The sequence below is a fragment of the Dipteris shenzhenensis genome, chromosome 2 (genome assembly GCF_047967505.1).
Source record: "Dipteris shenzhenensis isolate YYH24624 ecotype China chromosome 2, Dip_SZ_1.0, whole genome shotgun sequence".
In the NCBI taxonomy this organism is placed as follows: domain Eukaryota; kingdom Viridiplantae; phylum Streptophyta; class Polypodiopsida; order Gleicheniales; family Dipteridaceae; genus Dipteris; species Dipteris shenzhenensis.
Genome location: NC_141597.1, coordinates 64,523,266 through 64,538,444, shown reverse-complemented (window position 1 = coordinate 64,538,444; position 15,179 = coordinate 64,523,266). Strand labels below are relative to the sequence as shown.

The 15,179-nt window shown below is 41.7% G+C and overlaps 1 protein-coding gene across 4 annotated transcripts; it reads right to left on the bottom strand.

Moving 5' to 3' along the window:
- Positions 1-679: 679 nt before the first annotated feature.
- Positions 680-12,626, bottom strand: LOC147905175 (histone-lysine N-methyltransferase). 4 transcript variants are annotated; one of them, XM_087397027.1, is made up of 8 exons: positions 12,612-12,626; positions 12,268-12,374; positions 6,220-6,281; positions 5,671-5,754; positions 5,491-5,545; positions 2,005-2,140; positions 1,857-1,907; positions 690-1,301 (listed from the first exon to the last, which is right to left on the bottom strand). In XM_087397027.1, the coding sequence occupies exons 2-8, from the start codon at positions 12,347-12,349 to the stop codon at positions 1,202-1,204; spliced, it is 570 nt and encodes a 189-aa protein (XP_087253153.1). In that variant the 5' UTR covers positions 12,350-12,374; positions 12,612-12,626; the 3' UTR covers positions 690-1,201. The 4 variants fall into 4 exon arrangements, with proteins under 4 accessions (XP_087253160.1, XP_087253166.1, XP_087253153.1 ...); XM_087397020.1 differs by lacking the exon at positions 12,612-12,626 and adding an exon at positions 12,480-12,589; XM_087397034.1 differs by lacking the exon at positions 12,612-12,626 and having other exon boundaries at positions 680-1,294; positions 1,858-1,907; positions 12,268-12,473.
- Positions 12,627-15,179: the final 2,553 nt, after the last annotated feature.

Sequence of the window (15,179 nt, the reverse complement as noted above, 5' to 3'; positions counted from 1 at the left end):
AGCAGAGACGTGAACACATCAAGCACTTCCATATTTAAAAAATAATTAGTTCTTGCAAATCTTAAGTTTCTAAATAAAATTGATGGGCTTTCAACCTTGTATTCAAAGAGGTGTTGCAAACTTGAAGATTAATTGGTTATGTTCTTAAGGAGATATGGAAATGAGATCTCAGTACATCAGGGTGTTTTAGCCAAGTGCCACAAGTCTTGAAAACTGAGGCGCCGCTAAAAGTGCTATGCATCAGTTAGGACTATGCAGACATCTTTGTAGTGCTATGACGTCAATTACAATGTTTCCAGCAACCAGTTCAATTCCTTGTCTACTGAAGGGCATGCTATGAGAGATGTTTTGCAATCAGATCCTCATGAGGAATTCTGGCTGGTTGAATGCAGAAATACATTGCCTTCTATGCTTACTTGAGCTAGGATACAAATAGCACTTTGTCATAGCTTCATAATGCATGTATTCTATATTCACATCAACTGTTGTATATTCGCCTTCGATAGATTACTGTTTTCATGCCTGTGGCCCATTTACTTACAACACAAATCATACCTGAAGCAACAAAACGCTTCTGCAAGGTGCTTGAATTTTTTGGAGTTGTTAGAAGTATTGTTTCACTATTTAGAAACCCAGCGACCCAAGAATTGAATACAAACCATTTCTTTATTGTGTTTTAAGCTATAACAAAGTTCCTCAAAAAGAAAAATAATCTTACAGCTAGAAGTTGATGATGCTTCAGGCACTTACAAGCTCTAGAGCAGCACACAGAAGTATCCCTGATCCAGTGTTTATTTACTCGAATTGGACTCTAATAGTACACGGGCAACAGCATTATGGAAACTTCCATTTATACATCCTATTTGTATAAAATCTACCCACATGTATAGGCTTTCAATACAGGAATCAATTGCCACCTCACCTACAGTATGTTGCTCATAGACTGCCCAGATTTATGTAGGAATACCTTGTCTTTTCAAATCATAACCTCAAATGCTCATAGCCTTGAGCAGCTACATTTCCCAGTAGTAGTTCCTGTTCATTCAGGAACACCTTGAATATTTATAACAGCCCCATTCTAATTTCTGTCGATGTATATTTTTGAATGACCAAGTCCAGAACGTAATCCTTGACATACAACTGAGTTGCAAGATGGGAATCACTTTGACTTACAAATCATTGACCCGTGCTCTAAGAGATGTCAGGTTTTCTTAAAATGATAGATAGAAGATCGAAGTGCTTGGACCTCCTTCTCAGTTTCCACCATCAAATGATCCACATATAGGCAGAGAACCGCAAAACTGTGAATGATTTTGTCATACAAAATTAGAACTAAAAAGAACAATACACCTCTCCTCCATCTTGAAGAAAACGAAAGTGTATCCAAAACTACCTGCAGCTTGGGAAAGGAACTCGGCAAAAGAAATGGACAAGAAAAGAAGAGATCCCAGCAAAGAAAAGGCTGTGGGGGTTTACAAGCAACTGGTTGAATCGCAAAAGAGTGCCTGTCTCAATAATTTACTGCAGAGCCTACTGGTGAAACTTTCCTTGATCGTAGGCAATGTACATTAGAAAGGATAAACACATCTGTGTTGACCTCATATATTGAGAAGGAGTCCATGCTACCATTATTGTGTTCCCAATTGTTACATTCATAAGTACTTCAGATTTACAAGCTGAACAGACTTGAAGCTTTTAATTTCGTCATGCATGTATCCAAATTTATAAAGGTTAATTTTTAGCATATCTGCACTGAGACGTACGATAATTAATAGTAGAGAGCAACAAATTTCCTTCAAGCATCTGCATTACTCCCCACAGCAGTTTAAATAAGGGGGATGGAATAGAAAACATACCAGGGAGAGCCAAGCGGCAACCACAGTACATTCCAGTGCATGGTTGATAATCTGCATTAAGACAAAAGCCAGTCAAACGTTTCTTGACTTGACTCCGCTACTACTACAACACCAAGGAAGCCTTGCCAGAGAAGGTAAAGGCGAGTACCTTAGCATATGATAAAGCCAGAAATATGTCAACGCACACCCTGCTGCAAGGGGAATCCAACGCAAACGATATGGACTCGAAGATCCCAATAGTATCAACCATGCAGTGAAAGCATATATTGCTGCTTCACAAATATCTGCATGTAAGTTTCAACATTATTTAAGCAATACCAAGCAACTTTGACTCTTAGGAATTAACAATCCTTAGAATAGCAGATTAGTATGCGTGATATTGCATTACTTAAACAAGCAACAGATTTTAATAATTATGTTGAGGGCAGGCTTTTAAACAAATTAAATCTGATATTACACAGACATATTTGACTTGCTTTATCATATAGCATTACGAAAAGATTTTGTTTCACACAGAAGACCATGCACGGGAAAGTGAAAGCAAATTTCAGTCTGCCTCCATCTCGCTCTGTCATACAGTTGAAGGTGCTATTGAAAGACATAAATCTTGATGGCCCCAGTGAAATTGATAAAAGGTCTTCTTTACAACAACAGAAGACACGTACCATAATCAACCACCACCTGATTTTACAAATCGACACAACTGACCATATAGAAAAGGGGGTGGGGCAGATGTAGAGAATGAAATATAATACATAATACTGTCCACGGGAGACCAATAGGTCAATGGGACATCAGAAAACCAGTTAATACATCTGCTCAGGGAGGGCACAAGGCAGCTCCCAAAAAGCGACTCCCAAGGGGAGAGCATGAGATTTAGGCACAAAGTTGATGGAGGTAGGGAGCAGAGGAGATGTCAACATCAAGCCTACCCACAGAAGAGGGAAATAGGACTTATAGCCTTCTCAACTCCCTTTTTTGCCCCTAGAGCTACCCTTAACTAGGCCTCTTCCCCCCCTTTATTACAGCCATCTCTTCCCATACAAATTGCCCACAAAATTTCATGTTAAGGCTGTTATACAGGGGTGCCACAAGAAGAAAATGCTGTTGATCAGCCTTGCAAAAAGATGATGGTGCTCCTAGAAGCACAATGCTTTCTGGCTGTCATGATGATTGTTCATCCTCCAGTAGTCCCTTCCACTAGATGATGCACTCAATTGAAATTTCATATCTTGTTGCAAAGTACTCTATCTTATCTGTGAAATCCACAATGTGCTTAGGGATGTAGAGGATATGGCATTCCCCTCTCATAGGTGGCAATTCTGAGATGGCATGCAAGTTCTGGCTCTCACGTGTAGTTTCAGTGATGATACATGGAACACATTGTGGATCTTGGAGGAGAGTGGTAGCTCCAATTGACAAGCTAGTTCCCCAACCCTGTGGATGATCCTGTAAGGTTAATAATATGATTGAGCTAGCTTAGTGTTGGTGTTACCCTTTAGAGAGGCATGTCGAATTTTGTGGAGATGTAGATGCACAAAATCCCCTTCTTTGAAAACCAAGTACCTACTGTGTTCATCTGCATACTTCTTTTGCTTGGCTTGGACATCTTGCAGTCTTTTTCGCGAATTGCAGAAGAGCCTCCATCCTTTAAAAGTCATCTTGTGCTTATTGATTTTTCACAGCCATGTCTGAAATTGTGGAAGGCATCCTTACTTTGCATTCATACAATGCTTCAAGCGAGCTCATCCCAATAAATAAATGCTTGGTGTTGTTGTAACAAAATTCAGTAAGTCCAAGCCCTTTATCCCAAGACCTAGTCTCATGGCAGAAGTACCTCAGATATTCGTCCACCCATTTGTTCACCTTCTGACACTGGCGATCAGTCTTAAGGATGGTATGGTGTGCAGGGAGTAAGTATGGTGCCCACTACTGAGAAAGATTCCTGCCAAAAGTGACCCATAAATTTTGCATCCTTGTCACTGATAATCTCCTAAGAAAATCCACGATTCCTAAATACATGATCAATGAGCCGCTAGGCAACCTGAGTGCTGAATATTGTGTTTCGATAGGGATGAAATGGGGCTTGTTTCATGAGCCTGTCTGTAACGACTTGTTCATTCTCTGCCGGGCAAAGTCGCAAGCGTCTTGAGTACAAAATCTCCACCCAGCCAAATGCATGAATCAAGCACGTCTGCTACCTTGATGAACACCCAGCTTAGGCACACGTTTCAAAACCACACACATATATCTCATTCATAATGTGTGAATTCATGCCCCCATGTCCCTAGAAGGCCCATTTCTTTAATTAGCTGCTTGCTCAGGTTTAAGACCCTTCCCATGCATTTAATCATTAAAGTCCCTTTTGAGTCTTCCATTAATTCACTAACCATACTCTTAACCCTAGGCGATTACCTAGGAGCATGGTTAATGAATTAACCAGTCATGTGCATGGAAGACTTAAGCCTTCTAGTCGTCTTGGACCCCTATCATCAAAGACCTCGACCGCTAAGTCCTTGACCAAATTCTAATAACCCATCAAAACAAACAATTATTTACATTTATATGCATCACCATTGGCCTCTCTAAGCACTTTCTATCACCGATCCCATCTGAGGCAATGCTACATTCTAACTGGAAAGTACCATTCACTCCCTCTTCAAGCAAGACCATGCCAAGCAAGAGGTATCTTCCGGTTTCGAACAGTCATTTCTCCCCTATCTAGGACTCTAGCTGGCTTGCGCTCTGCATTTTCCTCTAGTTACTATAACGTCACAATTCCATTAATTAATGAATCCATTGGTTGCAAATTTCGTTTTAATAAAGACACATGAAACACTAGATGCACCTTGCAACCTCGTGGTAAATCTCACCGATAGGCAACCGTGCCTATTCTCTTTAGAATTAACCATGACCCACATTATCGTGGTGATAACCTCATGCATTATCCTGTAGCTAGGGATTTAGCATGTGAAGGAATCTTGAGAATAGCTCTATCCATAGCTTGGTAGAGTCTGATTTATTCAGTTCCAACATCCTCAGCACCTCGATTATATAATCCATGGTGCCAGGTACCTTTTGTGGAACTCCCACTGTAGTTGGATTAGCTTGTTTAAGGAATGATCCCAATGGATGAATGCTTTCTATCATTATAGGAAAATTCTAACAATGACAACCACTTGTTCCAAGAATTTTGCCTTAAAAATTCTTCCGCTTCTATCTATATCCCCATTTTTTTTTACCACTGTTGTTTCATCCACACTGTCATCGGCGGGCCTCAAGCAGTCATTGGATCCTATTTGGTAGATGTAGATATCTCTATGGGTTACTGAATCCTCCTTAGACAGCCTTGTGACTGCAGACGAAAGAACAAAAGCCAAATCATATCAAAGATTTCTTCATTTCAGAATGGATTCCTTCTTGAATACTGATTAATAACATGGATAAGCTTCTGGTTCTCATAGTTTGAAGGACCTCATCGATATGAATATTACTGATAAAGCAGTTATAAGTTGAACCCTGTTGCTAAGCAACAATAATGCTCAAAAATCAACATACAGACTGTGGAATATATGGTTGCATGAACAATAGCCTTCAAATAGTAAATATTCGTGCAAAGGAGTAGTAGTCAAACCTGCAAATACCACGGTCATAGCATTCAAATTCTCCATGAAGTAGGCATGATATCTCTGTATAAAAATATGAAGCTCACTTACTAATGCCAAACTTAGGTGTATAGAGCATGGCGTTAAAAGATCTGCAGGTAACCAAAAGGAATCCAGACAGTCATCAAGGTAAAACATTTGGGATGTACCCTTTCCCAAGGAGATATAGCTTGCGAATAAGCTGAAATTGCAAAAAAAAGGCTAAAAGCTCCACCAATTGATGCAAAAGTAACCTGGAAAAAGGCATACATCCAACAAGTAAAATCCAGTACATGAATCAGACAACCAGGCTGTTTTGTTTTTTGTTTTTCCCCCCCGCAAATAATGTAAATCTAGTCTGTGCAGTTCGTTGGAAGGCAGATTATGTTTTCTTAACAGTATTCGCAAATATAGCCTGCACTTTAAAACCTTCCTTTCCAAGAGAAAGCCTGCATGTTTGCCAACTTGGACGCTGTGGGTTCAGGGGTGCTAGAATGAGTTTAATCAAAAGGACAGCTGAAACAACATCAGAAAAAATCCAAGACAAATTTCCTTCTCTTTTTTAATATATATCTCTTGTATTTTCCCATTAACACAGGATCTGTTCCTTTCTTTTAAGTCTTTGTATATAACGAGGAGGCCATTATATTATGGTTACTAGTTTAAGGTCTAGCTGGATGATTATTTTAATAGACACAACTGAGAGAGCCGCTGCAAACCCGCCAGAACAAACTTTGTTGCAAATGGCTGGCCTCTAACGACTGCACAATCTTCTCCTGCTCTACAATACAAAAAACATTGGAAGAGTGTTACTTTGATGTACCAAGATACAGATGCATATACAAAAATACCCTTGAAATTAACAAAAACAAAAGTGCAAAACACAAGGACAAGCTTTGAGCCATAAATTTTGCACATAGCAACGGCAGGTAAACCTCTCCTTACATAGAAGAATAAATTCCTAGCTAAGTTCCTGGAGTTGGCACTAAAGATCTTTTTAGTAACAGAGGGCTAATGAGGATGTGGTCATAGGACTACAGAAGCCTCACCCCCACTCAATCATACTCTAATCTATTTTGGCAATTCACTCCCCCTCTCCCCACGACCTTACCCTCTTCTAGATCAACCCCTTCCTTACGTTGGTATTGAGCCCTCTTGCTGCCAAGTCTCCATGTTACGCTCCTTTCTCCCACAATCCTTTCTACACCATCACCATGCTCATGGTACTAAGCACACTTCAAGCCAGTTTCCCAACAGACATGACACAAATGGCTCAAGCACAGCTGAAGCATTCCGCTCCTCTACTTCCCTCCAGTCAGCAAAAAGAGCACGATAATTCCAAATAAATAGTGGCAAAAATAATCATAATCAAAAAATTCCTGCACATGTTGAAAGGCCACGGGCAGAGAAGGATTGTTTGAACTGAGAGGGGTGGATGCCTGCACGGTCGAGTGAATCTCGGCCTCATCCAGCAGTCCTATTGTCTTCTGCTACTGATGTGACTGCAGATTGCATGATGCAAGAGAGAGGGGGGGTACTCCCTCACTTGAACTGATGGTAAAGACAGCTGACTCTGTACTGCCCGGTTTTGACCAACTTGGAGGCTGTGATAGATTTGACAAAGATTTCTTCAATCTTAACCAGTTGTTCTGCATGCGAAAGTTTCCTCGTCATCTAGCCTGCCTCATCCTCTTCCACGCCATGTTGGAAAGTTGCAGGAAGAAAGAGAGAAATGGGAGTGGGGAGCTCCCCATGCAAGACGTGCCTCCGCAGTCGACTCACCCCAGTTATGGGGGAGCCTTGCAAGCGTCCCATTCGTTCTTCAAAGGACTGACTGGAAAGAAAGGTGCGCCATCTGCTGAACTCCTACCCAAGGTCCACTCCTGGTTTGGAGCCAGCAATGAAGAGGGAGAAAGTTCTCAAGGAAGTGGTGTCCATGTCGGATCAAGTTTGCCAGTTGATGGAAAAATGAAAGACATTTATCGGGTAAGGTTCCTGTTGTCAGAGTTCATACTGGCTTTCTCAATGAAACTGTGAAGTGGAAAGGGCTTCAGAAAGATATCTACAAATATGCCCAAAGTTGCCAGCCCTGCCAGAAAAATAGGGAATTGAACCTCAGACTAGCAGTTTTACTTCAGCCTTTGCCCATTCCAGAGGATAAGTGGACCCATGTCTCCATGGATTTCATAACCGGTCTGCCTGTGACAGCTAAGGGCTAGAATAGCATCTTTGCTGTTGTGGATAGGCTCACTAAGGCAGCACATTTTATTCAGCCTCTATGGTTGCTGCTCAATTCATGAAGAATGTATTCAAACTACATGGACTGCCACAGAAATAGTAAGTAATACCAAGTTCATGGGCCAGTCTTGGCAAGAGTTGTTCAAGGCAATGGGTACACATCTCGCTCCAAGTACAGCTGACCACTCACAAACTGATGGTCAGTTTGAGATGGTGAATAGGTGGTTGGAGGAGTACCTTATGCATTTTTGTTTTGATACCCAGACCACGTGGGACAAGTGGTTGCACTTGGCTGAGTTTTGCTATAACAACACCAAGCGCACATCTATAGGGATGAGCCCATTTGAGGCCATGTATGGTTATAAAGTCCATGTTCCCTCCACTGTTTTTGATGGGGCTATGTCTAACCAACAAACAATTGATGACTTGGTGTATATGACTGCCTTACTAGAGAAATGTAAGGATCACATGATGAAAGCCAAGCACGTATGGAGGTATATGCAGATGATCATCGTAGGGAGCTTTTATTTGAAGAAAGGGATTATGTCTTCCTCAGCCTCCATAAATCTAGATATGCTTCATTGAAAGGGGACACCAATATTAAGCTCGGCACAGATATTATGGATCTTATAAGGTGTTGCAGAAAATTGGGAATGTGGCCTATAGGTGGAGATGCCCCTATCATCAAGGATTCATGATGCATTCCATGTTTCACTTTTGAGGAAATATTGGGGCCTGCAGATCAGGTTTTGGAAGAGCTTCCTCCCATGGATGAAGGGGGCCCATATACAGTGTATACACAAGAGGATTACTGGAATCATCATGGCAGCCATCTTCACTTGTGGACCAATATCCCCATTTTGCTCAGATATGGCCATTATTCAGCTGTGCGGAGCTAGCTACTTCTCTATAAGGAGTCAATGAGCTGGGGTTAAGCCCACTGAGTCGCCCAATAACTGGGCAGAAATGAAGCCAGGCCAACAGAATTATATAGACCATAACAGCAGCTGCTGGTCGGCCAGATCTGGTTAGCCAGTAGGGCTGTCTATAGTTGACAGACCACCAGGTATGAGCGTCTGAAAACGGGCCTGGTCAGCCAGAAAAGGAGCATTCATCACTATATCTCTGCCCCCCCCACAGGGGCAGAGATATAGTGATTTTAGCCTCACGGGCGCACCTCCGGCACTTGGAGAGGCAGACTTTGGTCACAGCAGTGCAGCAAAGGCACTAGCCAACAGAGCAGAACCAGCACCCCTTAGCACACAGTAACCGCTACCTACACCTGTCAACCGCAAGTGAGCGCCGAATAGGCTCTGATACCACTGTTGGGCCACGCAGCAAGCGCCATGTGGTCCGGGAATCACGCCAGGCATGGGGTCCCCAAGCCTGCCCCATAGCCACGCGTAGGTGCTCCAGAGCCTCAAAAAGCCCCGAGAGGGGGTGGCTGTGGAGGGCTAAGAAGGTCATTATATTCAAGGTCCCCCCAAGGGTATTTGTGCATATGGGATGGAAATTCCCCTCTATACATGTGTCAATAGTGCAGATCTCCTCGAATCCTTTGTATTTTCCATGGCCCCATTTCCACATACACGATGGTGAAGGCCACTACCTCCAACATGGAAGGACCGTAATCAGAGGATATTTGTAACTGGTTGTCCCTTTCTTTGGGACTTTTCTTTGTAATATGACAACAAATGGATTTCACCAACAAAAAAAAAGTGTGTGTGTGTGTGTGTGTGTGTGTCTCAGTTTCATTTCGTTTCCTTTTCCTTGGATCAAATGGCGGACTGTCCTTATGAGAAGACTTTTCAAAAAGACAGGTCGGTTTCCAACAAAAAACAGAAGCAGTTGATGGGTCAAGATGACCCCTTTTATGCCTCTGCAGAGGCTCAGCTTGTCTACGAAGTGAAGCATGAAGGTTTTGAGGATACCCGCAAGGGTTGGAAAGGTCCACTTCCCACTACAGATATCATGGTTGAGGTAGATGACATCTTTGATCCTGTCAAGGAATACGCCAAGCATGTATTATTTTCTTTCCTAGACGTATGCCTGTTGCTACGGATGTGGGCAATTGGTTGACTAGAACCCTGGGTGGGTGTTATGTCAAAAAAGTCCACTATGCAGCGAGAGGTTTTTTTGAGTTCATCATGGCTGATGAAGAGCATAGACAGGTTTTGCTGGAGCACTCTCCACTCTTCTATGGCCAACAGATGGTCCATGTCTTGCCCTGGTCTCTTACTAGGGATTATCAGGCATTGATTCGACAGCGCTGCCCAGTTTTTTGCTGTCCACGATAAAGGCTAGAGATCTTTTGGCGTTCTAAACATGGCAGAAAAAGTCTCAGACTGCTTTCGGTGCATCGAATTTGTTCCCCTAAGATGCATGGCGGTTTGAATATCACTAATATCCACGTGCACATCCTTGCTCACAGGGGAAAAATGTTGCTGCAATTTCTGAAAGGTGATCAGCCCTGGGCTCTCATGATTCAATCACTGCTCATACATATCAGTACTCTTGCTTTTGGTCATTGGCAACCCACTCAGTGGGATTTCTTGTTTGGGTGCATTGATGGCACTTTGCATGGCTGCCCTATGGTCTCCAAATTGCTTCTTGACTGGAAGCATATTCTGTCTCACCTGGAATGGCATGGTTGACAGTCTCTGATGGGTAATTCTTTGCGGGCTGAAAGCATTCACTGGTCAAAAGTTTTTCAGCCTCCGCTTGCTTTACAAGAGCCTCGCCGTTCTTACGTTATTTCTTTTAAAGGATCAATACTGTTGCTGATGTTATTCATGAGGATGCCTCTATGCTTCCCTTTTCTCTGGCAACCACACAGTATGGTTTGGGTTCTCATTCTCGTACTTTGTGGCAGCAAATCACTTGTATGCTTTCACCTTTGGTCCCGATTCCCCCTTTGGAACTCCAGGATAGATCAGAGGATTGGACTCTGACTTCCCTTGGGTCCTCCTCTCGTCCTTTGAGGCTATCTCAGATTACTGTGCCTGCATTATACAAAATCCTTTTGCCTCAACCCTGGGTTTCAGAAAGGTAATTCTATTTGGCGATTGAAACGGCCAGCTAAGTGGTGGAGGAAAAGACTGCGGGTATTGCAACAACAGCATAGGGCTCGTTTCCCCAGTGCTTCTTTTGAAAAGCATTTTTGGTTGTTTGGCTTTCATCCAGACAAGCACGGTTTTGATCATTTTTTCTTGGGCACTCTATGGACCCTATGGAAGGACTGCAACCATCGGGTCTTTGCTGATCCCGCTTTTGCTAAGTATTATCAGTTCTTCCAAGCATCTCTACGGCAATCGTTTTATGATTGTCTCCGTGCACGCGATTTAGATTATATTGCTTTCCTGTCATATAATGATATCTTTTGAGCCTTGTAGCTAGAGGTCCCCCCCTCTCGGTATTGATTCTTGTAATATAATCCTTAATAGATTTCAACCCCCCCCCCCCCAAAAAAAAGTGTGAGAATAGGATGTGGATTCACATATTTTCCGTTGCTCATGTTTGAGCTTGCCTTAGAAAGCAAGTTCCATTAATTGTTAAATCTCCAACAAGCCCTATACAAAAGCCATTCTTTGGCCCTTTGCTACCTACCCCATCCCCATGGCCCTCTTGCACCACGGGGCTAGATCCGGCTTATATGCTGCTCTTCACGTTGCAACCCAGATGGCTGCTGATGCAGCCCACATGGCTGTTCAAACAACCCATCTATCTCCTCCTATGTTGCCTATGTGGCAGATCTATTTGCTGCTATTCATGCTGCCCACTTGGTTGTCCTTGTGCATACTCGTGCCCATTGCGACACTTCTAAGTTGTGCCCACATGGCACCTCCCGCATCTATGCAATTGGGAGCTTTGTATGGCAGAAGCAGCATGGAACCATAGCTTCTGAAAGTAGGAATGATGAAAAGAGTTAATATGTCTCAGAGAGTTTGCCATGCCAGTAAAACAAAGTAGACATCAAGCTTCCAACTGACTTGTTGCAGCCATTAGCCATCCCAGAAGGCAAATGGACAGATGCTGCCATGAGTTTTTTATCATTTACGTCGTGACCGACACACTTTCAGTCTCTCATATTGCACGGGAGTTTATTGATAACGTGTTTGAACATCATGAGTGACATGGATGCAGAGTTTAAAGTTATGGGTCACTTTTGGCATCAAAGTGTCATGGCAGAATTACCTCAGATACTCCACAAATATTTCAGCCCGTTTTAGGCATCCATGGATGCAAAGTTAGGATGCCTTCCTTGGTGAGATGTGTCTATAGCAATTGGCCAAAAAGAACGTTCAGGATGCCCAGGCTAAGTAAAAGAATAAACATAGTAAAATCTGCCTCCTTGACTATATGGACTAGACTAAAAGATAAAACCACCAGCATGAGTAGAAAACTTTCAACGTGATTGCGATAAAGAAGCGTTCATTTGCTCCATACAAATTCTACGCATCGAGATTTGGAATCTTCGACATACTCCTAACTGACTCGTCGCTTGAAGCCAAGATAATGATAGAAATGACCTTCAGTGTTCAGAAACTCTGTACTGTCAACGATCGGAAGAGAGTCCGACTCTCTAAGAGTCATCCGCCTCCACGGCTTCATGGCAACTCAAATTGGGGGCCCTCGTCTGTTATGAAACATGGTAGAACTATTGAAGAAAGGTATGTGTTTCCCACCCCATCTCACAAAACTATATTATGCCTACCAAATACACTTGTGGATGAAATCTTACTCTTATGAATGATTTGGGAGTAGGCTCATGGCATGGCAATTTGCCTCTCAAATAAAGTTCACAAGACTATATTATGCCCCCAATGTATGGGTGGACATAGTGCCTGCAAATAAAGTATTGATAAAATCTTACTCTTGTGAATGATTTCAAAGTAGGCTGATGGCATGGCAATTTGAGTATCCTTTCATACTCTCTAAGAAAAGATACATGCCTTGCAGCGGAGACATTTGTGTTATAGTGTAGCCATAATTTTATGTAGTGGCGATGGTTTAACTTAAGGCTTGACACCCCAATTATGATCTTGCATGAGCCACAAATCTAGGGTGTACTTTAAAGGTGGTGAAGAAACAAGTAAGCTTATGTGGTTAGATCATTCCCCATTAAGGCGTGTTACATTAGATACAAGTTGGAGGTTGTTCAATCAAATAGAGGTTGCAACTCCTTTGTGTTGGTGGATCCTCCTCATGTACTATCTGACCACTTGGTGGATACTGATCCTCCATAGGTTGATCCTTCGATGGAGCCATAGGTTGGGGTCCTTCTGAGGAAGTTGCTCCTCCGCATTGAGACTCTCCTCAACTAACTGGTTTCCTCATTCATGTACTCCTTTACACCACCCGAGGGCCCAACCATGATAGCAGGCTCCTCATAAAGGGGCACCTTCACGTCAGAGACACTAACTATGGATCTTTGTCTAGGTGCTCTATGAGTATAACTAAGTAGCTTTTCCAAGGCAATAGATCTATATCCATCCACATAAAATGATGTTTAACTATCCTTTGTAATATATAAGGAAGAACAAGAGTAGCAAAGACTCGATTATATTTTGTCTCCTACTGGCATTTGTACAAGATTCATTATGAAGATATTGATTTATATACTTACCCTCTCTGGTTGAACTTCTAGAAAGAAGGTATCTAACATATTCTTGTCCTCCGCCCACATGAGTAAGGATATTCGTGTTGTGGTGTTTATGCAGGAGGGAACAAACATGTTGAACAACTAGAAAGTAATTACTTTCAAGTCATAGATTTTAATAAATCTAGTAGATTTACATCTAGAGGACAATGATCCAAGACATCCAATAGCCTTTTCAGGCATCTGCAAATATAATCCTATTGTTAGTAATGCTTAAGTAATCATTAAGGTGTTCAATAGGGTATAGTAAAAAACACATACAGATCAAGCTCCCTATGTGATCCATAGAGGGAGTTGAAATGAAAACATTGTCTTCTTGAAGGTCAATATAGACTAGGCTCCAATGGTTGTGCTGCAAAACAAGACTCATACATTAATAAAGATTACAACAACAAATGATAGATGCTCTAAAGTAAAATGCCTTGCTCACTTACTCTGAGTAATAAGGCAAGAGGATGCTAGTGATCAAGCAGAAGCTGCAGTATCTTCGTAAGACAGAGAAGCAGAGATCAAATAGATGAACTTCAATCTGATAATTCTCTTTTAACTCTACTTTGTGGATGCTGATAAAAATACCATTGTCGGTGCATTGACTCCATATAATCACCTAAACAAGAAGACACTTACCTAAGAAAAGACAAATAATTGTATCTTTTACGCACTTTGTCTGTGACTTCAAGGCTAGTAGACACTCTTTGGGCAAAGGAATCTTGTGATATCTTCTAACTTGATGACAATCCTAGACCCCCAATAGCTCAATCAACCTTTGTGAATTTCAAAAATCCCTTATGGTAGTCTCTTGAATGAGGTCTCTAATGGATGCTTCCCTTTGGCTTCTCATGGCCTCTTCATAAGCAACCTCGCTTGTGTCATTATTGTGTGTTACCTCATGTATTTTATTCCTTCATCTTTTGGCTTCCTTGTTGGTGGCACCAACAGAATATCACTCATCTCCAGCCTTGTTGAAGATCAATAAATTTTTCCTTCAAAGGATAATACACAATGCTTCCCTTCTCACCTTTCTACACCCCCTCAATATGCAAACAATGTTCAAAATAATCATCTACTTGCTAGTTGAGTATGCCTCTTAACTTCCACACTTCTATGGACTTCGGTAAGAGCACACGTTTTATCCTCTGATCTTTCACGATTGATGACACTAATTTGAAAATAGAGGTGTAATCTTTCTCACTCTACTCTCATCAAGTGACTCTTGGATTACATCCACATCAACTTTGTTGCTATTTACAAATTGTTGCACAACATTGCATTTGACAGTGTTAAAGTTTTTCCCTCTAGCATACCTTTTGCACTAGTAGTTGAAAGTAAACCTTTGTTTAACTAAAAAAGCATTAGGATCAAAATTCTCCTTTTCAGGTTCTTGGACTTTCCTATAACAAGCACACACATAAGAGTTTTTCTATGCTCAACTGATATTATCATAACGTGATTGTTGTCTTTGTGTTGCATGTTAAATAGCAAAGCAAAAGAAAACTTGTCTTGCTTTATGAACTCTACGCTTGCATATCTATTTCTAGATTTCAATTTCACAATGTTGTGAATTTTTATATTTATGAGTCTATCTCCCAATGGAGTGGCTTTTATTCTGGCTTTCCTTAGCTTCCCCCTTCTCTTTGAATATTCTTCAATTTCCCTTGGTAGTTGCTCTTTCAATCTAGAGCTATTTGCTATCCATTGTATCTCTTGTTGGTATAAGCCTTTGTACATTTTTCCAAATAGTAGACTAAATTCTAATGTATCCACGCAATCCCTTATTGTCAT

Excerpts from the sequence above, each read along its gene's own strand:
- LOC147905175 (XM_087397027.1), bottom strand. The coding sequence starts at position 12,349 with ATGAAGCCGTGGAGGCGGATGACTCTTAGAGAGTCGGACTCTCTTCCG. Across the intron at positions 2,141-5,490 it reads TATGACCGTGGTATTTGCAG|ATATTTGTGAAGCAGCAATA; the intron begins GTTTGACTACTA and ends ACTTACATGCAG. Across the intron at positions 1,908-2,004 it reads TGGCTTTATCATATGCTAAG|ATTATCAACCATGCACTGGA; the intron begins GTACTCGCCTTT and ends GTCTTAATGCAG.